This window comes from Capricornis sumatraensis, chromosome 7 (genome assembly GCF_032405125.1).
Source record: "Capricornis sumatraensis isolate serow.1 chromosome 7, serow.2, whole genome shotgun sequence".
Taxonomy (NCBI): Eukaryota; Metazoa; Chordata; class Mammalia; order Artiodactyla; family Bovidae; genus Capricornis; species Capricornis sumatraensis.
Window position 1 is genome coordinate 119,543,421 of NC_091075.1, and position 26,304 is coordinate 119,569,724.

Sequence of the window (26,304 nt, forward strand, 5' to 3'; positions counted from 1 at the left end):
TTTTTAAAAAACAATGCGTGTGTGCAGAAGCGGGTGAGATCCCGCGGGTGAGCCCATAGTCACAGTGCAGCGCACTCCACCAAGGCCAGAGTCCCGTCTCCTGGGGGCAGTGCCATCCCCTGGCCATGGAAGAGGTCACCGCTGGGGGCTTGGGGGATGGGACTGTTTCTGCAACTTCTCGTGTCTATAACCCTTCAAAACCAAAGACAAAGAAAGAGAACGCTGGGCAGGGTCTGGGGAAGGGCAGCAGGCGCGCCAGTCGGCTGCGAAGGTGGCCAGAAGCAGCCCCTGAGGCAGCCCCAGAAGCAAGCTGGGGAGGCGATGGAAGGCGAGGAGGAAGGAGGCAAGCGCCGGAGACACTCAGGAGCTGACAGCGCGGGCGGCGGAGAAAGGCCCCCAGCCCCAGGCGGAATTCAGAAATCTGGCAAAGAGTGAGCTGTCCTTTGAGCCTCATGACCCTTGGTTCCATGCCTCTTTAAACATCTGGATTCCCTGCCATGACATCTGTTGCTGCCTATAGCTACAATGAAGTGTCGTCTTGGAACCTAGTGTATATTTAAGAATGTGTTGCGCTAAGCTGCTCAGCTATGTCCAACTCTGCAATCCCGTCGACTGTGGCCTGCGAGGCTCCACCGTGCGTGGGATTCTCCAGGCAAGAGGGCTGGACTGGGCTGCATTTCCTCCTGCAGGGGACCTTCCCAGCTCAGGGACTGAACACACGCCTCCTGCGTCTCTTGCCTCTCGCAATAGCAGGTGGGCTCTTTAGCACTAGAGCCACCTGGGAATAAACTCCTGTAAAAAAAGAAAAGGGAAAACATCGGCTGCGGAGCCGAGATGTAGGAAGTCACACCGGGTGACTGACTGACTTAGTGAGGAAGCCTTGGAGGTGAGGACTGGAGTCCCAGGCGGGAAGCTGTCCCTTCAGCACCTGCGTCTTCCTCCACCCTGCGTCCTCACCAGCCTCCCTCCCCGACCTCCCGCCAAGCGGAAACGACACTGCTGCACAGCTCAGGCCGCCACCGGGCATGCGCTGGGTGTGGCGCTCTGGGGAGTCCTCCTCCGCCTGCCCCTTGGCCTCACTGTCTTTCATTCCCTCGGAGCACTTCAAAATCCTTAAAACTAACAGGTGCCAAGGAATTCTGATGTTGAACTGAGCGCAGCCCTGGGGCTCCCTGGGACTTGCAATCACCTGCCCAGGTGCAGCCACCACGTGCCACTTCTCACAAAAATCAATTTACAAAGAACCAACCAGTGAAATACAAATACTCCACAGGCAGTATCGCCTGCAGTTGATCCGTTTCCAGAGCAGTACAGGGGTGGCTAAAGCAGCAGAAATGCACAAGGCGACGTTTCTTTTGAGCTTTTGTTTTTCGCTTTCAACTGCTTTCTACTTCCACACGGGGGAACGAGAGGAGAAATGCATAATAGAAGACATTCCGAGCGACACCCTGATAACAGGTGGGTTAAATGAGTTGCTGAACGTTGAGCTCAGGATGCTGTCTTAAAGCTATTAAGGTTATTACGCTAACTTCTTGATGTACAAGTTAGCTGGCAGAGAGACTCACCCTGTACAGTTTTCTCGCGGCGTTTTTTGCATAGCAAATTATACAAAACTGCCGTGAAAACAGGCTCAAGACTGAATTGCGTAATTCATGAAACAGGAAAGCCAGACGCAAGGGCACAGAACCCAGGCTTGATTTGTTTTCCGGTTGTCAGGTCTCCTTCAGTTAAACAGGCTCTGAGGCCGTGAGTCATGCTGACTGTGGCTGAGTTCTTGCGAGATGACCAAGGTCTCTAGGCTGGTTCCGTGACACAAGGCAAAGCAGCAGAGGTCAGGGTGTCCTCTGAACTTCAGCCTCATAGAATCAGGAGGCTGCTTTTCTGACATAAAAAGAGAAGCGGGAGCTCAATCTAGCAGCATTTCTCACAAGTGCTGATCATGTATTTTTATATACAATGCGACCTTACATTAAACGTTGTTGAATTCTCCTCTAAATTTATCTTGGCCATCACACCTGAGTGTTCTGTTGCGAAGTGTCATAACTCATCCTGCAAAACCCGCAGGAGACACAGCAAGCGTGGATGCAAAGAGAGAGAGACTGCAGAGTGAGAGCCTGGGGTGAGGGATGGGGAGAAGGCAGGTGAAGACCTCTCCTGCGTCTGCAGCCGCAGTGGGCAGAAGCTGTGTCTGTGGCTGCAGGGAGTTAAAATCGCCCGGATCTAACCCCAGAGCTGCTGGGAATCGCCATCTGCCCTGAGCAAGCTCCTAGCCTCTCTGCCGCTTTTGCAAAGTGGGGTAAAAAATAACACCGATTCCTTTCTGTTGTGATGAGCATGGGACTGATACTTGTAAGGCTCCTGGAGCCCCGCAGACACACAGAAGGCACCGTGTTCGCTACTGTTCCCCGGCCCGGACTCTCTCGCCTCCGGGACGCTCTGAGCCCCCGGCTCTCCAGCAGCTGGCTGTTCTCCTAGTAACCTGGGGGGTTTCCAACCTGCACTCACAAGGGCAGAGGAGGAGAGGGACAGGAGCGGCCTGCCCACCTGGCGGCTGGCAGTCCGCCAGCTGTGCCGACTTGGCCTGGACGTGCCCGCGACACAAGTCAAGAGACAGCCGGCCCAGCTGAGGGTCTGAGGCAGGAAGGCAGGTGCGGCAGGGTAGCGTCTGGCAGCTGTGTGGGGAACAGGCCCCGAGTCAGGGACTCCCGAGAATCCCTGTGCCCACGGACATGGCTGCTCGCACCCCTCCTTGTCCTGCCCTGCCCCACCCCGCCCCGAGGTCCCCTCAGCCACCACCCCCAGCAGTCACACAGAGTGAGTCAGCTACTCGGCGTCTACTGCAACTACAGGAAAAATGTGCAAACATGTCAGGACATATGTTTCAGTTTTTCTCTAAAAGAGAATATGGTCCTAGAGTCCTAGAAGATATAATATGCTAAAGGAGAAAAATGGGAAAATACTCAATATTTTTAAAAGGCAAACAAGAAGGGGAAGAGGAAGGAGGAACAAACAGGACAAATGAAAAGCCAACAGCAACACGGTGGGGACAGCAACACGGTGGGAAGAGCAACACGGTGGGAAGAGCAACACGGTGGGAAGAGCAACACGGTGGGCTTAAACCCAACTGCACTTCACGTTACGGTAAAGATGGCTCAGCTGGTAAAGAATCTGCCTACAATGCAGGAAACCCCAGTCTGATCCCTGGCTTGGGAAGATCCCCTGGAGAAGGAAAAGGCTACCCGCTCCCATATTCTGGCCTGGAGAACTCCACGGACTGCGTAGTCCGCGGGGTCACAAAGAGTCAGACACGACTGAGCGACTTGAACTTTCACTTTTAAGTGTAAATGGGCAAAACTCTCCAATGAAAAGACAGAGACTGTCATACTAAACTTAAAAAAAAAAAACACACGGGACTTCCCTGGTGGCGCAGTGAGTACGAAGCCGCCTGCCCGTGCAGGGTAGATGGGTCCGATCCTTGGTCTGGGTAGATCCCACGTGCCGCGGAGCAGCCGAAGCTCTAGGGCTGCAGCCGCTGACCCCAGCCTGAGGGCTGTGCGCTGCAACGAGAGAGCCCCTGGGCAGCAACAAAGGCCCGGCACAGCCAAACACAAACAGGCAGCTAATTTTCCTTAAAAAAGAGAAAAACCAACTATACGCTGTTTCCAAACAAACCACTTTAAATACAGGGAAAGGTTGAAAGTAAGCGAATGGGAAAAGACATGCCTTGCAAATATAAACCAAACCGAAGTTGGTGTAATCAAAGGAGATTTTAAGAAAAAAAATATTACCAGAGTTAAAGAGACACAAAAATCGGAGGCCAGGTTTGGTAATAGATGCTTTGGAGGTGTTTCCTACTCTTATGATCTTCTTTTATAAGAATTTTGAAAAAAAAATAAAAAATAAAGAAAGAATTTTGAACATGATGGACCATCACTTAAGTCTCTGTTCTTGTCATTATTTCCCCTTTAATTATGATCAGATCCTTCATCATCAGCCCACTTCTTTGATGCACTAAATAGTATAACAGCATACCCCCAGATACAATTCTTAAGACAGCTCCCTTAAAAACCCCTTTTATAACACACTTTGCTGCACTTTTACTGTGCTTTTGTGTCGCAAGCCCCTTCGTCTACACCTCAGCCGCCTGCTGGCCGTGTGCATCCATCCCCGACCGCAGCGGGCTCTGCGTGGTGAGGCTGCCTGCTCCGCAGATGACTGTCTCTACTCCCTGCCTCGCTGACCTAGCGCCAAACCTCTGCTGCCTGTCACATCCTGACTTTCGCTCAGCGACACTGGATCATAAGCGCACGGGTCAGGTCCTACTCGGTTACGAAGTGCCAACCAAGAACACGCTATAATTAATGCTTAGATCACCAAAGTGGGAAAACAGATGTTAAGACTTTCTGGGGATCTGTGGGGACCTGAGAACACGTCAAGACACCCCGTGGCCAGGAAGAGCCCGCGGCAGCTCTGCCTTCTCTCCTACCAACTTGCAGTTCCAAAGGGGTCCAGGGCAACACACCTTCCAGATGCCGAAGACAGGTGGCCTCGGGGCCATCTGGTCAGATCCAGACCTCAAAGTGTGTTTTGCTGCTGGGGCTAAAAATAGGCCGCAGGGCATCTGGGCAGTCAGCAGCCAGGTGCCCAGGGGAGGCCGCGAAGGGCACCGCAGGCGGGCAGCAGTGCGCAGGCGGTGACTCTGTCGCCGATGTTTGTTGACTCTGAGCCCGTCTCCTCACCTGTGAGCTGGAGCAGCTGGTGGGCCCCTGACAGCCACAGGTGTGCGCGCGGGCTTCCTCCCACCCTCCTGGACTCTGTCTCCAACCTGGCCAGCTTGGCCTCCCAGGGTCTGTCAGAAGCTTCCCGGGAAGCAGGGTGGCCTCGATTCTGGCTCCAACCCCTCCCTGAAAGGGAGGAAATTTCTGAGAAGAGCCTGGAATTCCTGTGTTGAAGGTTAAAAGGGAAAGGGCTCAGAGCACCCCCGGTGTCCTCTCAGTGGTGGGGGCTCTGGCTCAGGTTCCTGAGCTCCAAGCCGGAGCCTCACCGGCTCGCTCCCTTCACCTGGCCTCTCTCTCTCCGGGGCAGGTGCCCCTGTAATGAATCACCTGTGCTTGAATCCTTGGCTTGGGCGGGGGCGAGGCTCCAGAGGCTCCCAGGCCTCACGCTCCCGTGCGCTGAGGGGTGACGGTCCTCCTCCTCCTCCTCCTCCTCCTGGTCTCCGGGAAGCTTTGCACTCGGAGGAAAGAAGCTGAAGAACCCCGGGAGCTGGCCCAGGGCCAGAGTCACGTCCAGGGACATTCCAGAAGGGAGCGACCAGGAGCCAGACTTCAGAGCTTCTGAATTCTAATTCTCTTCTTTCCTTGGCCGGGCCACGGGGCACGCAGGGTCTTTGTTCCTCGACCAAGGACTGCCTCCGGCAGTGGAAGTGGAGGCCTAAGGGCTGGACCTCCAAGGAGTTCCCTCCTTGCTTTCCTTTTAATGAATTCTCCCGCATGTGGTCACTGCGCCGCATGGCACCTCTCCCCTCGCTTGGCGCCTGCCTTTGTAGAAACTCACAGCCTGCTTTAAAGTGTCCGCAGGGACCAGCAAGCAGGTGGCCACACTGCCTGCCAGGCGGTCACAGAGCTGATGCTCCCTGGAGCCCCTCGTCCCTCTCCTTTCTCTCCCCTGAGACAACTTGCTGCCCGAGTTCCTCAAAAAACCTAGAGCTTGTTTATAAAGAGCGTCGCTGGACGGCATCACTGACTCAGTGGACCCGAGTCTGAGTGAGCTCCGGGAGATGGTGATGGACAGGGAGGCCTGGCGTGCTGCGGCTCATGGGGTCGCAAAGAGTCGGACACGACGGAGCGACTGCACTGAGCTGAAGCACTAAGAGAAGCAGAGCAAAGGGAGACGACAGGCTTGACTGAAGTTTCCAAACAAGCCTCTGGGGCCAGGGTTTTGTGCCATGTGGGCTGCAGTGCCCACCTGCCTCAGGCCCCTCCAGAAGCCAGGGATCCGAGGACCCAGGTCCCAGAGAAGCTCTCTGCTCCCCCGGCCTCTCCTGGGAACACCGTGATTCTGACAGCAGAGCGGGTGTGCGAGGAAGACCACGCCTCTGCACCCAAGGGGCCAGCACAGAGGACTGTCCTGTGGTCAGGAGAGGAGACGCTGGAATGGCCAGGGGCGGGCAGAAAGGCTCTGACTCCACGCCCGACAGGCGACTCAAAGCCCAGCCCTAGACGCGGCTGCACACCCACGGGTCAGAAAACAGGAGGTAGCTGGGGTGCCGGCGAGTGTAGGCCCCCGGCTCCAGGCCTAGCCCTCACCCCAACACACGTGGCACCCCCAGAAGATGAACACATGCCCAGCCTGGATCCGGGTGCACGCAGGACTCGCCCAACAGAAACGCACAGCTCAGGAGACCCTTAAGAGCAGCGTGACACGAAAGAGCCCACACCAGGACCCCGGAGTGCCCAGGCTGGCGAGGGGGAGAGTCGGTCATCCGTTCACGGGACGGGACACTGCACGGCAGCGACGGGGCGGTGGGCACCTGGACCGCACGGGAGGCCCCTGCACGCAGGCTGAGCGCGCTCACAGGGGGACACGCACGGGACGGAGAATAGGCGCAACACGCTGCGTCTTCACAGGTTGGAGGGCTGGAGGGCTGGGCGTGGTGCTGAGGGGCACCGGGCGTCTGGAGGCTGGCTGTGATCTGGCCGCAGACTCGGTGGTGACTGCTGGTTGGCTGGGCCCGACGGGGCGTGGGGCGCCTCCGCCTGGTGTCAGCGGCCTGGGGCTCCCTCCCTCCCTCTTCACAGAAAGAACCTCAGCCAGCTTCACAGGCTGGAAGGAAGCCAAGGCGCCCGGGAGCCTGGGGCACCTGGAAAGGGCTGCTCTGCGTCCTCGGTGACCTTGAAAGCACCTGCCTTCGAGCCAGGCTGCTCCCAGGCCGCGCGGACGGCTGGTCTGAGCAACCCCGCTCAGCGGCCATCCTGGCTGCAGCCCTGCCCCCCGACACGGTGGGGCCAGTTCCTGTCTGCAGAGCTCTGGGCTCAGCGCTGGACATGACATGGTTCTCTCTTCAGCTCTCTGAACAGACCTCAGTCAAGCTACAGAAGAGCATTTAAGGACATACAAGGATGGCTGCAAAAAGCTGGTGGAAAAATCAAATCAGAGTTGTGCAGTATGACCTCATTTTTTATGAAATATACTGTGTGTCCCCGTGGGGAAAGGCTAGAAGGGTAAAACTGAGCACCAGAAGCCTGTGGTGGGGGCTTTTACTTTCTGCAATTCCCACCACAGCTGCGTCTCACTTGTCCAGCTCAAATGGCCCTGGGCGCCAGCCTCCAGGACTTGAGTCTGGGGCAGAAGACACAGCTGCCTTGGGGCAGGGAGGGAGAGCTGAGAGCCTCAGCAGGCGTACCTTGGCGGGGGAGGGCAGCCTGGCTCCCCACCAGGGCCGCTGACTAGAGCCCCAGGAGGAGGGGTGCCTGAGGGCAAGGTCAGTGCAGAAGGTCTGCAGGCGGGGTTAGCACGCGCCACACGGCTGGGGCCAGGAGGCGTGCGACCAGGGCCGAGCCTGAGAGAATCAGCCTGTGCCGGTTTCCCTCGTTTTCAGGGCTTCCCTGGGGGCTCAGTGGTAAAGAACGCACGTGTCAATACAGGAGAGTCAAGTCTGATCCTTGGGTCAGGAAGACCCCCTTGAGAAGGGCGTTGCACCCCACTCTAGAATTCTTGCCTGGCAAACCCCATGAATGGAGCAGCCTGGTGGGCTACAGTCCATGGAGTCTGAGAGTCGGGCACGATGCAGTGATTGAGTGCACACGCTCCTGTTGCGGGCTGGAGGGCGTTGATAAGTCAGTAAGCTCTCCAGCTCACGCCCTCCTCCACCGTAAACGTGGGTATTATTATACCGACTTTGCAGGGTTGCAGGACCTAACGGGAGTTGACAGGAAACACCGCGTGTGAAAAGCCCAACAACTAAGGAATAGTTCATCGAGTGCTTGCGTCAGGCTCACCATGTGTTACGCTCTGCCTTAAGCCGTGTGCCAATGGTCACTGGGTCGTCACACCGCAGGGGATTGCGTCATCGAGGCGGCACGCCGCGGCCGGCTCTGCGCGCCCCCCAGCAGTGCTGCTCTCCTGCCACCTGGCGGCGGCCGTGGGGCATGACGCCTCCCGGGGCCAGGAACCCCGGGCTGTGGGCTCACAGCCGCTCAAAGTCCTTCCCTGAACACGTACCAGGGACACGTCCAGTTCAGTTCAGTTCAGTCGCTCAGTCGTGTCCGACTTTTTGAGACCCCACGGACTGCAGCAAGCCAGGCCTCCCTGTCCATCACCAACTCCCAGAGCTTGCTCAAACTCATCCATCGAGTCGGTGATGCCATCCAGCCATCTCATCCTCTGTCGTCCCCTTCTGCCGCCTTCAGTCTTTCCCAGCATCAGGCTCTTCTCAAATGAGTCAGCTCTTCACACCAGGCGGCCAGAGTATTGGAGTTTCAGCTTCAGCGTCAGTCCTTCCAGTGAATATTCAAGACAGACTTCCAGTGACCCCACAGATCTCACCAAGTTTCGACCTCCCTCTGCGCCAGGCAGGGGGCCCGCGGAAGAGGACACGGCGTGTCTCCAGGCCCGGGGTGGGGGCGGCTTGCAGACAGGACGAGCGTGGGTGGCGAGTGTGGGAACGGTGGCCACAGCAGGGCCCTGGGGGCAGGAGGGCGGCTGCTGACAGGCCCGGGGGCAGGCTGGGGGGGGGGGGGCGCGCAGCCAGGGGCCAGGGTGCTCCTGGTGAAAGTGGGAGACCCTGAGCGGGTCCGTGTGGGCGAGCTGGGAGGCACGGAAGGAGGCCCCCAGGAAACCCAGGCGCCCTGGTCCTCTGGGAGGACGGGAACCACGAGGCAGACGTTTCCAGGTGCCCGGGGGCCAAGAAAGCCAACTGCCTGGCCGTGTGCTCCTCCAGGAGCACTCAGCAGCTTCAGCAAAGGTGCCGGGGCAGGCTCGGGGCTGCTGCCCAACTTGGTGAGACACCCATGCACACCTGAAGCGCAATGTGTACCCTGCTGTCTGGGGAGACACGTGGGGACGCCAAGCAGGCACGGGGACGGTGCGAGTCAGCTCCTCCACGGCCAGCAGCCCCACCACGCCGAGGAGTGTGGGCAGCCCTCAGGGTGCGGTGGACTTGTCCATGCCTCTCTCAGCGGTTTTGCTTCAGGTTATTTTGATGCATTTAGGATGGTTGTCTTCGTACTGAACTGACCCCTTTATCATCACATAAGGCCCCTCTGTGTCCTTGGTGACTCTCTTTGCTGTGGGGTCTTCTTTATCTGGTATTTATGGAGCCACACGAGCTTTCTTTTGATTGTTGCAATGATACATCTTTTTTTTCCTTTTACTTTTAACCTACCTCCCTTCAACTGTCAAATAACTTTTTTTTTTTTAAACACGGAAGAGAAAATTCTATTGTGGTTTCCCTTCCCTGGGGTTGACCTGCCCGTTTTTCCTCCTTCATTCCTGCTATTCCAAATTCTCTTACTATTTTCTCTGTTTTAAGAAGTTCCTTTGGCAATCTTTTTACAGCAGGTGTTCTAGTGAAAGGTCTTCCTAGTTTTCCTTGACCTTAAGAATACTCTGCCTTCATTCTGAAGGGTATCTTTGGTGGGAATAGAATTGTTTGACAATTTCCTCTCCTGTCAGCACTTGGAAGCGTGCCCCTTCCTTCTGGCTTCCACGTTCTGATGAGAGGCCTGCTGTTACTCAGGTCGTTTTCCCTCCTCAGCAATGAAGTTTCTCTCTGGCTATTTTCCACAGGTCTTTTTTTTCTTTGGTCCTAAGAAGTTTAATCATGCCATGTCTGGTGGTGAATCTGGGAAGTCCGGCCTTACAGGGTCGTTTAGCCTCTTGAGTCTGTGGGCGTCTCACCCAGTCTGGGGAGTCGCTCACCCTCACTTCTCATGTGTTCACTCAGCCCCTCACTCTCTCTTCTCCTCCCGACTCACAAATCCTAGACCTTCGGCTCTTGCCCCGCGGGCTCATGGGCTCGTTTGAGGTTCTTCTCTGTCCCCACGTCTTTTCTATCCATTGACCAGATTTGATTACTCCATTGATCTAGTTTCAAGCTCGCCAAGTCTCCCCTCTCATCTCTCTTTTATTGAGTCCATTCACTTTCAGATACTGTGCTTTTTCTACGGTTCCTTTTTCCCCTTATGTCTCTGCTCTGTTTCTGAGACTCCCTACTTTTCCATTCAAGGGTGTTCAAGCTCACGGATGTGTCTTCATGCTGACTTTAAAACTCTTGTCAGGTAACTTCAACTCTGTGTCATCTTGATGCTGGGTCTATCAGCTGTCTCTTCTCACGCAAGTCGGAATTCTCTCAGTCCTTCGCTCGGCGTATGCTTCTGCAGTGTGCCCTAGGCGTCTTGAGTATTATGCGATGACACTGGTTTCTATTTAGACCTTTTATGTTAGCAGGTGGTCCACCCACTTACGGCTTCTCAGGCGGCACTAGTGGTAAAGAGCCTGGCTCCCAGTGAAGGAGCTGGAGAGACAGGGGTTCAGCCCCGAGGCTGGGAAGATGCCCTGGAGAAGGAAATGGCAACCCACTCCACTATTCTTGCCTGGAGAAGCCCACGGACAGAGCCTGGAGGGCTACAGTCCACGGGGTCACAGAGAGTCGGACACGACCGAGTGGCTGAACGCGCACAGCCCACTTCGATTCGTCTGACACACCCCGACGTCGGTCTCTGGAGGCTCTCTACCACTTTCCGGGCCTGCCCTGCTCGTGTGCTGCCCAGAGGCCAACCTGAAACCGGGTGTTTCCCACACCACGGTTGGGTTTGCAAAGGTTTTGCTGTGTTTGCTCTGGTTTGTGGCAAGCACAGGCTGCTCAGAGAGGGTGCCCAGAACACCCCATGCACAGATTAAAGATTGCTTCCTCCTGCTGCTGACTCTCTGTAACCCTCCCCTTCAAAGAGGACACGGCCCTTTACAGAGCCGGCGGGGCGCTGGCCCTCTAAGCAGTTAGAAAGTGACGTGTAGCTTGCAGGGGGCCCCCCACGTCTGCGCGTCCACAGCCCCAGGTTCAGGAGCTGCGAGTCGTGCAGCAATGTAGCGTTTCCTGCACTGAAGAAACCCCGCAGAGAACACAAGCTGACCTGCATGGCTCAACCCCGTGCTGCTGGGGGTCAGCTGTCCTTTACAGCCAGTGGGTCAGCCGACAGCTGCATGACGAGCAGCTCCTTTCAAGGGGGTGACAGCAGCTGGAGGAGCTGAGGGCGGACGAGCAACATGGACAGCGTCTTCGTTCTCACAGAGGACAGACAGCAAGGACACAGAAAACGTCGAAGATGCCACATATGCTGTAAGAGGAAGCAAGTGACAGGGCAGGGGTGTGGGGACGTGCCCGGAATCTGTGGGGAAGTCAGGCAAGTCTCCTCTGACACTGCGCCAGAAGCAGGTAGGCGAAGCTACAGGAGGAGGGCAGAGGCAGGAGGCCCGTCCGCAAGGGGCGGTCCTGTCACAGGACATTCACCCTTCAGGGGCAAAGCTTCTGTGGGCTCATTTTTCTCAGCAGACCTCGGAGAGATGCAATGCTGAGGTCTGGAGTGGTGAAGTGACTGGTGAACAATGATGAGAGCCGCACCCAAAACTCTACATTCCAGAATCTTCCGACACCTCTACAAGAGCTGATCACTAAGATAAGTTGCTGTTCAGTCGCTCAGTTGTGTCTGACTCTTTGTGACCCCATGGACTTCAGCATGCCAGGCTTCCCTGTCCTTCACTATCTCCTGGAGCTTGTTCAAATGCATGTCCACTGAGTCGGTGATGCCATCCAACCATCTTAACCTCTGCCACCCCCTTCTATCCCCACCGTCAATCTTTCCCAGCATCAGGGTCTTTTCCAATGAGTCAGCTTTTCGCATCAGGTGGCCAAAGTACTGGAGCTTCAGCTTCAGCATCAGTCCTTCCAATGAGTACTCAGGACTGATCTCCTTTAGGATGGACTGGGTGGATCTCCTTGCAGCCCAAGGGACTCTCAAGAGTCTCCTGCAGCACCACAGTTCAAAGGCATCAATTCTTTGGCGCTCAGCCTTCTTTATGGTCCAACTCTCACATCCATACATGACTAAGCTGTTCAAAATAGCAGCATTTTTCTGATTTGGATAATTTGAAAACTTCGTTTCTCAGTAATCATGTATAACTATTAAATTATTTTATAATAAATGTCATATCTTTGAAACAGGGAGTTTCAAGATACAACAATGGGACTTAGGCAGACACGACTTCCTTGAATCTGCTCCTGGTCTGGGAATGTTTGTGACCGTTACAACTTACAGCGATGAGGTAAAACACACTTTTTGTCTTGTTACTGAAATTATTTTCTAAAAAGTCATGTGTCATGTATGCCCACAGACTTTTTAAATCTCTACACAAGTGCTCAACACCCAGCATTTCATTTTTAATGAGTGTGATCCTGACAAAGCACCACACCAAAACGTGGGACGTGCCCACAGTCGAGCTGAGCAGCAGGGACTACTCAAAGTGGAAGCTCAGAGCAATACAGAGGGTGGGCCCCACGCTCATGGCCCTGAGGTTCTGCCACTCTTGCCGGGCAGAAGGAACCCACAGGCCGCAAGCGCCTCTGGTCTTGCAGGAGCTGCAGCCTCACCCAGACACAAGGACCACTCAGGCCACCCGTCCCCCCTCCCATCCGGCGGGGTCTCTGCAGGGACGTGGCAGCCTCTGCGTCTGTCTCGCCTCCTAGAGCGCTTCCTTGCTGGGAGTCGGCAGGGGAGAAAAGGCACCAAGGTCGAAAGGGAAGAAGGTGGGCCTTGGAGTCAGGGCCAGGTGTCACTGCAGACGGCCACCTACAGGCTGGCTCTCGAGCAGCTGCCTGACTGCTTTAAGCCCCCGTTTTCTCCTGGTCCGACATCGTAGCAGACGTTGTTCCCCACCAGGCCAGCTCAAGGTACAGCACTGTGGCCTGCCCTTCCAATAATTCCAACGGGATTGTGGGAGGCACTTCCCCTTGGATTTATCTTGGGAATGCACTCACGGGGTGGCAGGTTAGTGGTGGAGCAGGGCCCCGCAGAACAGATGGGCAAGAAGAGGAGGGTACTTGACACGGACGGGCCCAGGCTCCAGTCCTCAGGAGAGCTGTGCTCAAGCCAGACCTGTGATGCCCCCACGCACGTGGAGACCGGGAGATTCAGTCCAGCTGGACCGCTGGACACCCGACTCCTGCCGGCTGTAGCAGCCTTCTCCTCGTGCCCTGGGCACCCTGTGACAAGAGTTCCCCTGGGTCCCTTCTCCCAGTTCTAGCACAGCTGCCTTCTCCACCTGATACCCCCCTCCTTCACTTCCTGCCCAGTTAAACCAAAACACAAATCTCTGCTGTCCTTTTCTGTCATTTTTCATGCTGCTCAGATGCTCAGTCATATCTGACTCTGCAACCACAGACTATATCTCACCAGGTTCCTCTGCCCATGGGGTTTTCCTGCCAAGAATACTAGAGTGGGTTGCCATCCCCTTCACCCCAGGATCTTCCCAACCCAGGGATCGAACCCGAGTCTCCTGCCTACTGTGCAATGGCAGGCGGGCTCTTCACCACTAGCGCCACCAACAGCTCCACATTTGGCACGGCCTAGGAGAGAAATGCCTGGAATGTGGGAGACCCGAGTTCAATCCCTGGGTCGGGAAGAGCCCCTGGAGAAGGAAAATGGCAACCTCCTCCAGTACTGTTGCCTGGAGAATCCCATGGACAGAGGAGCCTGGAAGGCTACAGTCCATGGGGTCGCAGAGTCTGACACGACTGAGCGATTTCACTTCACAGGAGAGAAAACCCTTACTGCAAAGCCCTGGTGGTCAGGAAGGCTCTCTCCATCGGGCAGTGTGAGGACAAGACACAGATCCGGCTTTAGTATTTCTCACATGCTGCTGCTGCTGAGTCGCTTCAGTTGTGTCCAACTCTGTGTGACCCTGTAGACGGCAGCCCACCAGGCTCCCCCGTCCTTGGGATTCTCCAGGCAAGAACACTGGAGTGGGTTGCCATTTCCTTCTTCAATGCATGAAAGTGAAAAGTGAAAGGGAAGTCACTCAGTTGTGTCTGACTCCTAGTGACCCAATGGACTGCAGCCTACCAAGCTCCTCCACCCATGGGATTTGCCAGGCAAGAGTATTGGAGTGGGTGCCATTGCCTTCTCTGTGCTAGCACCCCCTAAAAGATGATGCTGTGATAGTGCTGCACTCAATATGCCAGCACATTTGGAAAACTCAGCAGTGGCCACAGGACTGGAAAAGGTCAGTTTCCATTCCAATTCCAAAGAAAGGCAATGCCAAAGAATGCTCAAACTACTGCACAATTGCACTTATCTCACATGCTAGCAAAGTAATGCTCAAAATTCTCCAAGCCAGGCTTCAGCAATACGTGAACCATGAACTTCCAGGTGTTCAAGCTGGATTTAGAAAAGGCAGAGGAACCAGAGATCAAATCCCCAACATCCGTTGGATCATCGAAAAAGCAAGAGAGTTCCAGAAAAACATCTATTTCTACTTTATTGACTATGCCAAAGCCTTTGACTGTGTGGGTCACAACAAACTGGAAAATTCTTTAAGAGATGGGAATACTAGACCACCTTACCTGCCTCCTGAGAAATCTGTATGCAGGTCAAGAAACAACAGTTAGAACTAGACATGTAACAACAGACTGGTTCCAAATCAGGAAAGGAGTACGTCAAGGCTATATATTGTCACCCTGCTTATTTAACTTCTATGCAGAGTACATCATGTGAAATGCTGGGCTAAATGAAGCAAAAGCTGGAATCAAGATTGCTGGGAGAAATATCAATCACCTCAGATACACAGATGACACCACCCTTATGGCAGAAAGTGAAGAGGAACTAAAGAGCCTCTTGATGAAAGTGAAAGAGGAGAGTGAAAAAGTTGGCTTAAAGCTCAACATTCAGAAAACTAACATCATGGCATCTGGTCCCATCACTTCATGGCAAATAGATGGGGAAACAGTGGAAACAGTGACAGACTTTCTTTTCTTGGGCTCCAAAATCACTGCAGGTGGTAACTGCAGCCATGAAATTAAAAGACCTAGACAGCATATTAAAAAGCAGAGACATTACTTGGCTGACAAAGGTCCATCTAGTCAAAGCTTTGGTTTTTCCAGTAGTCATGTATGGATTGAGAGTTGGACTGTGAAGAAGGCTGAGCGCAGAAGAATTGATGCTTTTGAACTGTGGTGTTGGCGAAGACTCTTGAGAGTCCCTTGGACTGCAAGGAGATCCAACCAGTCCATGCTAAAGGAGATCAGCCCTGGGTGTTCTTTGGAAGGAATGATGCTAAAGCTGAAACTCCAGTACTTTGGCCACTTCATGCGAAGAACTGACTCATTGGAAAAAGACTCTGATGCTGGGAGGAACTGGGGGCAGGAGGAAAAGGGACGACAGACGATGAGATGGGTGGATGTCATCACTGACTCGATGGACCTGAGTCTGAGTGAACTCCGGGAGATGATGACGGACAGGGAGGCCTGGCGTGCTTCGATTCATGGGGTCGCAAAGAGTCGGACACGACTGAGCGACTGAACTGAACTGAGCTGAATCTCTTAATTGTCTCCATAGTTATGCCTTTCTCAGCGTGTCATACAGCTGGAGCCGTACAGGAGGCAGACTTCCCAAGCTGGCGCGCTTCACTTAGGATACGCACTCAAGCCGCCTCCATGTCTTCATGACTTGAGATCTCGTTTCTTTCTGGCGCTGAATAATATTCCATTGTCAAAATGCAAACCGTGGTTGCCTGGTGCATTCGCATGCAGCAGGACATCTTGACAGCTCCCTAATTTTGGCTATTATAATAAAGGTGCCATAAGCGTGTGTGCAGGTTCCGTGTGGACCCAAGTCTCCACCTTACTTTGGTAAATAAACAGCACGATGGCAGGTCTGCATGGGAAGTGTATGTCTCGTTTTCTAAGAAACCAGCAGACTATGCCATTTTGCATTCCCACTAGCCATGATGAGAGTCCCTGTGGCTCTACATTCTTGCCAGCATTTAGTGTTGTGGGTTGTGTTGTATTTTTGCCATTCCCATAGGTGTGAAGCATCTCGTCGTCGTTGTTAAACGGCAAGTCCCTAACGACATGTGACGCTTGTTCGATGGCAAATATGGCGTATTTGCAATCTGTATGTCTTCTTTGGTGTGTTGTCTATTCAGATATTTCGCCCATTTTTCAACTAATTGGTTCATTTTCTTGCTGTTTTCAGAATTCTTTGTAGATTCTAGATAGTAGTACATTATCAGATATGTCTTCTACAGTTTCTCCCAGTCTGTGGCTCGTCTTGACAGAGAGATGGTGCTCTTTTGCAAAGCAGAACGCTTTAATTTTAATGAAATTCAATGTTTAAACATTAATGCTAAATGTTTAATGAAGTTTAATTTTAATGAATTCCAGCTTCTCAATTCTTTCATGCATCGTGTCTTTGGTGTTGTACCTAAAAAGTCGCAACCAAACCCAAGGTCATCTAGACTTGCTCCTGTCACCTTCTAGTCTGGTCTTCGTTTTGCCTTTGGATATGCGCTCCACTTTGAGCTAATTTTTGTGAAAGGTGTAAGGCCTGCATCTACATTCATTTCTTTGCCTGTGGACGTCCAATTGTTTCAGCATCATCTGTTGGAAAGACTGCCCTTTCCCACTGAACTGCCTTTGCTCCTTGTCAAAGACCAGCTACCGCTTTTGTGTTGGTCTGTTTCTGGGCTCCCTGTTCTGGTTCATTGGTCTTTCTGCTTTTCACCAACAACACCCACTTGGTTATTGCAGCTTTACAGCAAGTCTTGAAATCGAGAGTGTCAAGCCCCTGCCTTTATTCTTCTTCAGTACCATGTTGGCTATTTTGGATCTTTGGCCTCTCCATAGAAACTTTAGAATCAGCTTGTAGATATTCACAAAATTACTTGCTGACATTTTAACTGGGATTGTTGAATCTACGGATTGAATTGGGAGCAACTGAGATTTTCACAACGTTAAGTCTTCCTGGCATGAACACATAATATCTCTCCATGTGTTTTGCCTTCTTTGATATCTTTCATCAGGTTTTAAAATTTTCCTCATGTATCTTTCACGTATTTTGTTTATATCCAAGTACTTCATTTGGGTGGATGCTAAAGTAAATGGTATTGTTTTTGATTTCACGTTCTATTTGTCCATTGCAGATACATAGAAACTGATTCACTTAACATATTAATGTTGCATCCTATAACCTTGCTATAATCATTTATTAGTTCTGGTAAGTTTTTTATTATTTTGAATTTTCTACATAGACAATCCTGTCACCTGTGAACACACACAGCTTCATTTCTTCCTTCCCAACTTACATATCATTCTTTCTTTTCTTCTCTTAATGAATTAGCTAGGAATTGAACCGTGATGTTGAAAAGGGATAGTGAGAGGGGAGATGCTCATCTTCTTTCTGATCTTAGTGGGAGAGCCTCTAGTTGTTCACTATTAAGAATGTTAGTTGTAAGGTTTTTGTAGATTTTTAAGTCAAACTGACAAAGTTCCCCTACTCTTAGTCTGCTGAGTTCTTACCGTGATGGATGTTGGATTTTGTCAAATGCCTTTTCTGCATCTGCTGATATGATCATATCCTGTTCTTTATGCTGCTGATGTGATTAATTACATTAATTGATTTAAAAATATCAAACTAGCCTTGCATATTTGGAATAAATCTGACTTGGCCATGGTGTATAATTCTTTTTATACATTTCTGGGTTCAGTTTGCTGATATTTTGTTGAGTATATTTGTGTCTAAGTCCAAGAGAGATAATGGTCCATAGTTTTTTTGTGTCTTTCTCAGGCTTTGGTATTAGGCTAGTGTTGGCCTCAGAAAACAGTGCAAGAAGTATTCTCTCTACCTCTGTCTTCTGGAAGATTGCAGAGAATATGTTGGATTTCTTACTTAAATCTTTGGTGAAATTCACCAGTGAACCCATCCTGGCTTGGGGCTTCCTGCTTGGAAGTTATTATCAATTCGATTTCTTTACTAGGTGTAGGTTGTCTATTTCTTTTTGTGTGACTGGTGACAAATCGCATCTTTCAAGGAATTGGGCTATTTCATCTAGATTACCAAGTCTGTAGGCACAGCATGGTTCACAGTATTCCTCTGTGACCTCGTTCCCTAGTATTTCTCAACGACCCTATCGATGCCCATGAAACCTGTAGTAACACTCTTCTTTCATTTCTGATATTATTAATTTGGGTCTCTTTTTTTCTTCGTTTACTGATACTTTCAAAGAACTAGCTTTTGTTTTCTTGGTTTTCTCTACTTTATTTCCTGTTTTCATTGATTTCAGCGTTCAGTTCAGTTCAGTCGCTCAGTCGTGTCTGACTCTTTGCGACCCCATGAATCACAGCACGCCACGCCTCCCTGTCCATCACCAACTCCTGGAGTTCACTCAGACTCACATCCATCGAGTCCGTGATGCCATCCAGCCATCTCATCCTGGGTCGTCCCCTTCTCCTCCTGCCCCCAATCCCTCCCAGCATCAGAGTCTTTTCCAATGAGTCAACCCTTCGCATGAGGTGCCCAAAGTACTGGAGTTTCAGCTTCAGCATCATTCCTTCCAAAGAAATCCCAGGGCTGATCTCCTTCAGAATGGACTGGTTGGATCTCCTTGCAGTCCAAGGGACTCTCAAGAGTCTTCTCCAACACCACAGTTCAAACACATCAATTCTTCGGCACTCAGCCTTCTTCACAGTCCAACTCTCACATCCATACATGACCACAGGAAAAACCATAGCCTTGACTAGGCGGACCTTAGTCGGCAAAGTAATGTCTCTGCTTTTGAATATGCTATCTAGGTTGGTCATAACTTTTCTTCCAAGGAGTAAGCATCTTTTAATTTCATGGCTGCAGTCACCATCTGCAGTGATTTTGGAGCCCAAAAATAAAGTCTGACACTGTTTCCACTGTTTCCCCAACTATTTCCCATGAGGTGATGGGACCGGATGCCATGATCTTCGTTTTCTGAATGTTGAGCTTTAAGCCAACTTTTTCACTCTCCTCTTTCACTTTCATCAAGAGGCTTTTTAGTTCCTCTTCACTTTCTGCCATAAGGGTGGTGTCATCTACAAATCTGAGGTGATTGATATTTCTCCGGCAATCTTGATTCCAGCTCGTGTTTCTTCCAGCACAGCGTTTCTCATGATTTCTGCATTAGCGGGATCTTATTTCTCCTCTTATGCTTGGTTTGGATTTAGTTTGCCCTTCTTTTTTCTGGCTTCCTAGGCTTAGATGATCGTGCATTTTAGGACTTTCTTGTTAATACACGCGCTCAGTATTATAATTTCCCCTTTCAATACTTCTATCACTGTGACTCGCAAGTTTTATGTTGTATTTTCATTTTAGTTCAAATATTTTTTGAGATTTTTAAAATACATAAAATTCACCCTAATAATTACTTAGTACATGGTTCAGTGATAGTAAATATATTCATGTTGTGTAATCATCACCCTCATAACTCTTCAGTCTTGGAAGTGAAACTCTACATCCATTAAACAATAACTCCATGCTTTTAACTACTCTAAGTATCTCAAAACGTTGACCCACATGGTGTTTGTCTTATGATTGGTTTATTTCATTTATCATAATGCGCTCAAGATCCATCCAGGTTGTAGCACACGTAGGAATTTTCTTCCTTCTTAAGGCTGAATAACATTTCATTGTATACCATATACTTTGCTTACTTATTCACCTGTCAATGGACATTTGAGTTGCTTCCACATTTCAGCTATTGTGAATAATGCCGCTGGGAACAGGAGTGTACAGATACCTCTTTGAGACCCTGCTTTGAATTCTTTGGGTATATATCCAGAAGCAGAGTTACTGGATCATACAGCAATTCTGCTTTCGCATTTTTGAGGAGCCACCATACTGTCTTCCCCAGTGGCTGCACCATCTTACACTCCCACCAACAGTGCACAAGGGTGGCACTTTCTCCACCTTCTCGCCAGTACTTACTGTCTTTTATAGCAGCCATTCTAATGTGTGTGAGGTAGGCTCTTTGTAGTTTTGATTTGCATTCCCTTAAGGACCAGTGAAGTTGAGCTTTTTTTCTCATGTGCTTATTGGCTTTTTCTTTTTTTTTTTTAAGCACTTTGAATATATCTGCCCGCTGCTTCTGTTCTCCAAAGTTCTGATGAGAAATCTGCTGGTAATTTTATTCAGAATCCTTTCTATATTATGACCTCAAAAGTCCCTGACATTTGGAGGACAGGGTCTGTTATGCCTACCCTGGCTTCTAAAGGATGTGTGCAGGCTGCCCCAGGAAAACCTGCACAGCTGCCAGCCATGTGGCTGGGGCAGGGGTGGGGGGCGCGGGGAGTGGCTGCTACTGTCTGAGAACTGAAACTGACCAAAATCAACCACAGTTTACCATCCAAGTCTTCCCCCTGGAAGTGGCAAGGCTTCAACAGACTCCAGAGCGCCGACATAGCTCCGACATAGCTCCATCAGAGCCTCCCAGGATAGCTGTTGTCTCAACATAGATTCCTGTTGCCTCCTGGACCACCACCTTCCCAGAATCTTCGTGTTGATAACTCAAAATACTTTTTCTCTTGAGATGTTTTCCTTGACTCATGAGCTATTTAGAAGTGTGCTGTTTAATCTCTAAATATCTGGGGACTTTCCGGCTATCTTTTAGTTATTGATTTCTACTTTAATTTCATTATGGTCTAAGAGCACACATTGTATGGTTTCTATTATTTTGAATGTGTTAAGGTGTGTTTTGTGGCCCAGGACATGGTCTGTCTTGGTGAGTGTTCCGTATGAGTTTGAAAAGAAAGTGTATTCTGCTTTGTTGGATGAAGCAGCCTATGGGTACTGATTATACGGTTGGTTGGCCGTGCTGTTGAGCTCAACTGTGTCCTTATTCATCTTCTGCTAGGCCTGTCCACCTCTGATGGGGGGATCAATGTCTCTGATTGTAACACTGAGCTCCTCCATTGATCCTTGCAGTTCTATCAGTTTTTGCATCATATATTTTGACACTCTGTTATGAGATGCATACACATTAAGGTTTGTCTTCTTGCAGAGAGGACCTCTTTATTGTTACGTAATGCTCTGTTACCCATCATTCCTGGTAATTTTCCTTGTTTTGAAGTCTACTCTGTCTGAAGTTAACATAATGACTCCAGCTGTCTGTCGATTAAAGTTGGCTAAAAGTTAACATATACATTTTTCTCTGTCCCTTAACTTTTAATCTATATGTGTCTTTACATTTAAAGTGGGGGTTCTTAGAGACAATACGTAGATAGTTGCTTTTGGTTTTTTTAATCCACTGACCACCTGTTTTAAATGGTGCATTTAGACCACTGACTTTCAAAGTGACTGTTGACACAGCTGGGCTAATATCATCATGTCTATCACTGTTTCTGGTTGCTGCCCTCGTTATCTGTTCCTATTTTTGTTTTCCACTCTTTTTCTGTCTTTCGTGGTTTTGATTATTTTATGATCCATTTCATCTCTTTTCTTGGTTATCAACTACACTTCTTTTAACTTTCTGTCAGTCCTTGCAATATACCTTCACAACCAATCCAAGTCCACTTCCGAATAAAAACTTTTCACTTCACAGGTAGCACAAGTGCCTTATGATAACAAAGCAGTCCTAATCCCTATCTCCCATCCCTTGCATCTATGCTGTTACTGATTTCATTTATACATAAACTGTAAACATCAAATACATTGCTATGATTTTGAAAGAAGTATCTACTAACTCAGTTAACAATAAGATAATTTCACCTCCACTTATTCCTTCTCTAACGCATTTACAGCTTCCACGTAGATCCAAGTTTCCGACCAGTACACCATGCTCGTCCCTGAAGAGCCTTTACCGTTCCTTGTGAGGCAGGTCTATGTGTGACAAGTCCTCTCATCTTTTGTTTGAGAAAAGCTTTCTCTATTACTTTTGAAGGAGAGTTTTGCAGGATACAGAATTTCTAGATTGATGGGTTTTTTTCTCTCAACACCTTAAATGTTTACTCTCCTGCCTGCATGGTTTCTGAGCACTTGTGCACGACTCTCATCTCCCCTAACCAGAAGGGCCTTTTCTGGCCCTTCCCAGGCTTCGCCTCTGGCAGGTGGCCTCCGTGACTCTCCGCGGGGCGGCTCTATAGGCGCTCCTCCTGCTTGGCGCTCTCTGCGGTTCCCAGCTCTGCCGCTCGGTGTCGGACGCTGACTCGAAATCCTGCTATTACTGTCCTCAGTGTCTGTTCCGTTACATCCTCTCTTCACCTTCTGGTACGGCCAGTGCACGTGTGGTACATCCTCACCCGTCATCCTGTGATCCCTGTATATCGGTCCTTTTCACTCCCAGTCTTTTTCTGCTTTGTAGCTTTAAATGTTTCTGTGGACGTATCCTCAAGCTCAGAGTCTTTCCTCAGCCCTGTCCAGTCCACCGAGCCCATCAAAGGCACTCTTCATTTCTGCTAGTGCTTTTCATTTCTGGCACTTCTTTTTCATTCTTTCATAGAATTTCAACCCTTCTCCTCACATTTGCTCTTGCATGTTGTCTACTTTTTCCATTACAGACCACAGAATATTAATCACAGATTTTCTAAATTCCCAACATGATCATTCCAATATCCCTGCCATATCTGAATCTAGTTTTGACACTTGTTCTGTCTCTTCAAACTATGGTTTTCGCCTTTTTCGTACGCCTTGCTGTTTTTCTGTTGCTGTTGGAAGCTAGACACGATATGCTGGGTAAAGGAGTCCAGTACTGGTCGCCACAAGCTTTCGCTCTGGTACATTGTGACTGCCTGCATTTGTCTATGTCTCCAATTTTGAGGGAAGTAGACTGCCCTGGGACCTCAATTCTCTGACATATCTAAGAACTGACTTTCTTTTCATGCAGCTTTTTACTTGTTAAGACAAAGTAACAACTCCCAAGCTCCTTATGTACCAGACTGAAAGTCCTATACTGTTTTTAAAGTATCAAACAATATAGAAATGTACTAAGCAGAAAAGTCAAAGTCCCCAACAAACACCTGCCTAATAGCTTGCAATCTTTAGAATATCTGAAACCTTTATAATCTTCTTCTATGCACATGTACTTTTACAAATACTATGTTTCACAAAAACAGGACCCTATACGGCCTACCCCTAATATCATGGACACCTTTAGTACAGATATAGGTGTTGTAACAGTCTCTCTTACTAGCAACTTTTCATTTGTCTTCACCTAAACTTAATCAGTCCCTACTGAAATCTATTAGTTATTTCAGAAATGCAAACTTTAAAATAATTACCATTACACTGAATAGCCTTACATATAACTTTGTCTACTTGAGCATTTCCATAGGATAAGCTTCAATAGGTAGCCCTGCTGGGTCAATGGATAGATACGCTCTAACTTTTCATATGTACTACCAAACCATTCTCTGAAATGGCTGTTCAATGTACATTCTCAAAACAGTGTTCAGAGGTAGCATTTCCCAATACCATCCCCACACCAGGTACTTTTCAGTCTTTGCCAATCTGATAACAAAGAATATCTAACTGTGGTTTGTGCTTTATTGATTGGCAGCAAGACTGAATATTTTTCATGTTATCGGTAATGTGATTTCTTCTTTAAGAACTGCACAAATTTCACTAGACTACATAGGGATGGTTTATTTTTTCAATGGAATATAGAGAGTAATGATCTTAAACTATGGAAATCCTTAATCCTAGGTATTATTGTCAAAGTTATATGGCCCACAAGGAACGTTCTATTTCACTTCACATTCACCTGGTGAACACATCATTTGCTTACAATCTAATTCTACAAGGCTTGTGTCATTCGGAGGGAGTAAGCTGGTAAGTAAATGCCCCCGTGTCCTTGCAGATGAACAGTGTCAGCATTACTCGGGCGTGACAATGATATGCAGAACCATTATGCCCAGGCCGTATTAAAGTCCTGCACCCAGATCTCAGCACAGCAACTAAAGAGGGAGCTGGAGAGCTTGGAAGGGGTTCAAAGCAGAGCCACAAAGTTGATTAAAGGGCTTGAAAAATGAGAACTGGGAGGGAAGGTTGAGAGAACTGTGATTATTCAGGCTTGAAAACAACTGAAGGCTGAAGGGTGAATTAATAATGGAATTTCAATCGATGAAACTCTTACACGGTAGATGGTGACTGGATATTTTCTAAAGGTTCTGAGGCATCAGAAATTTAGCTATATGTAGAGAGCCTTTTCCTGAGAGTAATCGAACTGTCTCAGGGCCAAAGGCATGTGCCCGGAAGTCTAGAGGGCACAGCTCAGGAAGCTGCAGCTGCCCTTTCAGGGTGGCAGGCGCCACTTAACGCGCTCTCGTGACAACAAAAGACTGTGTACCGTGGAATGGAGCGGCGGCGAGGCAGAAAGAGAACGGAGCGCTTACTCTCAGAAAGGTGGGGGGGGCTGAGGGTGGAGGAGAAGGAAGGACCGGTGGGACACAATGAGGGAAAAGCAAGGAAAGTGAGCGAGCCACATGGAAGCGCGCTTCTTCCCTTTTACTGTTTGTACAGCGGATCCACTTAGATATTCGAGTCGGAGAACACGACCTTGATGCAGCCATTACTCAAGCAAAGGACAAAGTTAATGAAGTCAGCTTCAAGCTTGAACATCTCATCGAGCAAATTGAGCAAATAGTCAAAGAACAGAACTATCAAAGGGTCAGTCTCCCTAATCAGCTTACACCCTCTCTTCCTGCCAGGAACATAATTCTTGACTAAGCCCCCGAACCAGGGAAAGACTAAACTGCCTGTTTCCTGGGTTTCTCCAGGACTGTGTGGATGTGCAGGGTTGGTGGGGGTGCTCTTGTGCCGTCTGCTGGACCGTGAGCTCCTCTAGGAGAGGGGCTGAGGCTCGCTCGCCGCAGGGCTGTGAGCTCACAGACGAATAAATAAGGGCTTCCGACACACCCTGTGCATCTGCAGCTGAGGGTGCCCACCTTCTATAGCATTGTTTCGTTCCTGAGACGTCGTGTGTCTCCCGGGTCACTGTGCTCGGCGGACCCTGGCTGCATGTGGGCCTGAATCCACCCCCACTCACTAACCTTCTCCTGTCTCTAAGCGTCAGCTTCCTTATCTGGGAAATAAAATGAGCAGTGCCCAGCTTAAAGTAAGAACTGGAATGATAAAAAAAAAAGTGTCAATTAGGTAACACACACTTTGATGCTAACAAATAAAACATATAAAGTGACAGATCAAATACTTGATATTTTACACCAAAATATGAAAGTATGTTTTATAAGGTTGACGCCTCCTCATCTTTGGCTAAAAACACACCTTAACTTAGAAAAATCAGACAGTGCTCTTTGGCATAAGACATTACCTGAGCGACATTAAGCACCTCGAATGTGTACAGTACCTTCCCCTCAAATTCATGCATGAGGCACCTTAAGAAGCCTAACCTGCAGACTTCTCTTCTCTATAGGACCGTGAAGAAAAATTCCGAATGACCAGTGAAGACACAAACAGCAACGTCTTGTGGTGGGCATTTACACAAACACTAATCTTTATCTCAGTTGGAATTTTCCAAATGAAGTCCCTTAAAGACTTCTTCATAGCTAAGAAACTTGTATAAAAATAAATTAAAAAATAAAGGCAAATAATTACCTTCTACCTTGCACGATGTTTGAGTTAATAAAATATATTCATAAGTGTCATTATTTTCTGATTTCAAAGGCATCTAAGGTTGGAATTGATGTTATAGCATTGTAACACTGATAAAATGTCCAACTGTCAAGTACGAATGTGAGAGTTGGACTACAAAGAAGGCTGAGTGCTGAAGAATTGATGCTTTCAAACTGTGGCGTTGGAGAAGACTCTTGAGAGTCCCTTGGACAGCAAGGAGATCAAACCAGTCAATCCAAAAGGAGATCAGCCCTGAATATTCAGTGGAAAGACTGATGCTGAAGCTGAAGCTCCACTACTTTGGCTACCTGAAGTGAAGAGCCGACTCACTGGAAGCCTCTGAGGCTGGGAAAGACTGAAGGCAGGAGAAGGGGACAACAGTGGATGAGATGGTTGGATGGCATCACCGACTCCATGGACTTGAGTTTGAACAAGCTCTGGGAGTTGGTGAAGGTCAGGGAAGCCTGGGGTGCTGCAGGCTATGGGGTCAGAGTCCAGACATGCCCACAGACCAGACAACAGCACTGACAGAATGTCACCCTAACAACAGCTTCTGAGCTTGACAGAATGAACACACAATCCTGTTCTTGAATCTGGCCTAGACCAGCCCTGTCCAACAGAAATAAAACATGAGCCACATACGGAAATATACATTTTTCTGGCTGCC

At 49.5% G+C, this 26,304-nt stretch overlaps 1 protein-coding gene across 1 annotated transcript; it reads left to right on the plus strand.

Annotated features, from left to right (window-relative positions):
• Positions 1-321: 321 nt before the first annotated feature.
• On the plus strand, positions 322-25,587 carry LOC138081892 (transmembrane emp24 domain-containing protein 11). Its single transcript, XM_068974997.1, has 6 exons — positions 322-431; positions 1,274-1,458; positions 12,221-12,321; positions 23,712-23,837; positions 24,528-24,674; positions 25,438-25,587. The coding sequence occupies exons 1-6, from the start codon at positions 322-324 to the stop codon at positions 25,585-25,587; spliced, it is 819 nt and encodes a 272-aa protein (XP_068831098.1).
• The last annotated feature ends 717 nt before the right edge of the window (positions 25,588-26,304 follow it).

Excerpts from the sequence above, each read along its gene's own strand:
- LOC138081892 (XM_068974997.1), top strand. The coding sequence starts at position 322 with ATGGAAGGCGAGGAGGAAGGAGGCAAGCGCCGGAGACACTCAGGAGCT. Across the intron at positions 432-1,273 it reads ATTCAGAAATCTGGCAAAGA|GCAGTATCGCCTGCAGTTGA; the intron begins GTGAGCTGTCCT and ends AATACTCCACAG. Across the intron at positions 12,322-23,711 it reads TTACAACTTACAGCGATGAG|GTATTATTGTCAAAGTTATA; the intron begins GTAAAACACACT and ends CCTTAATCCTAG.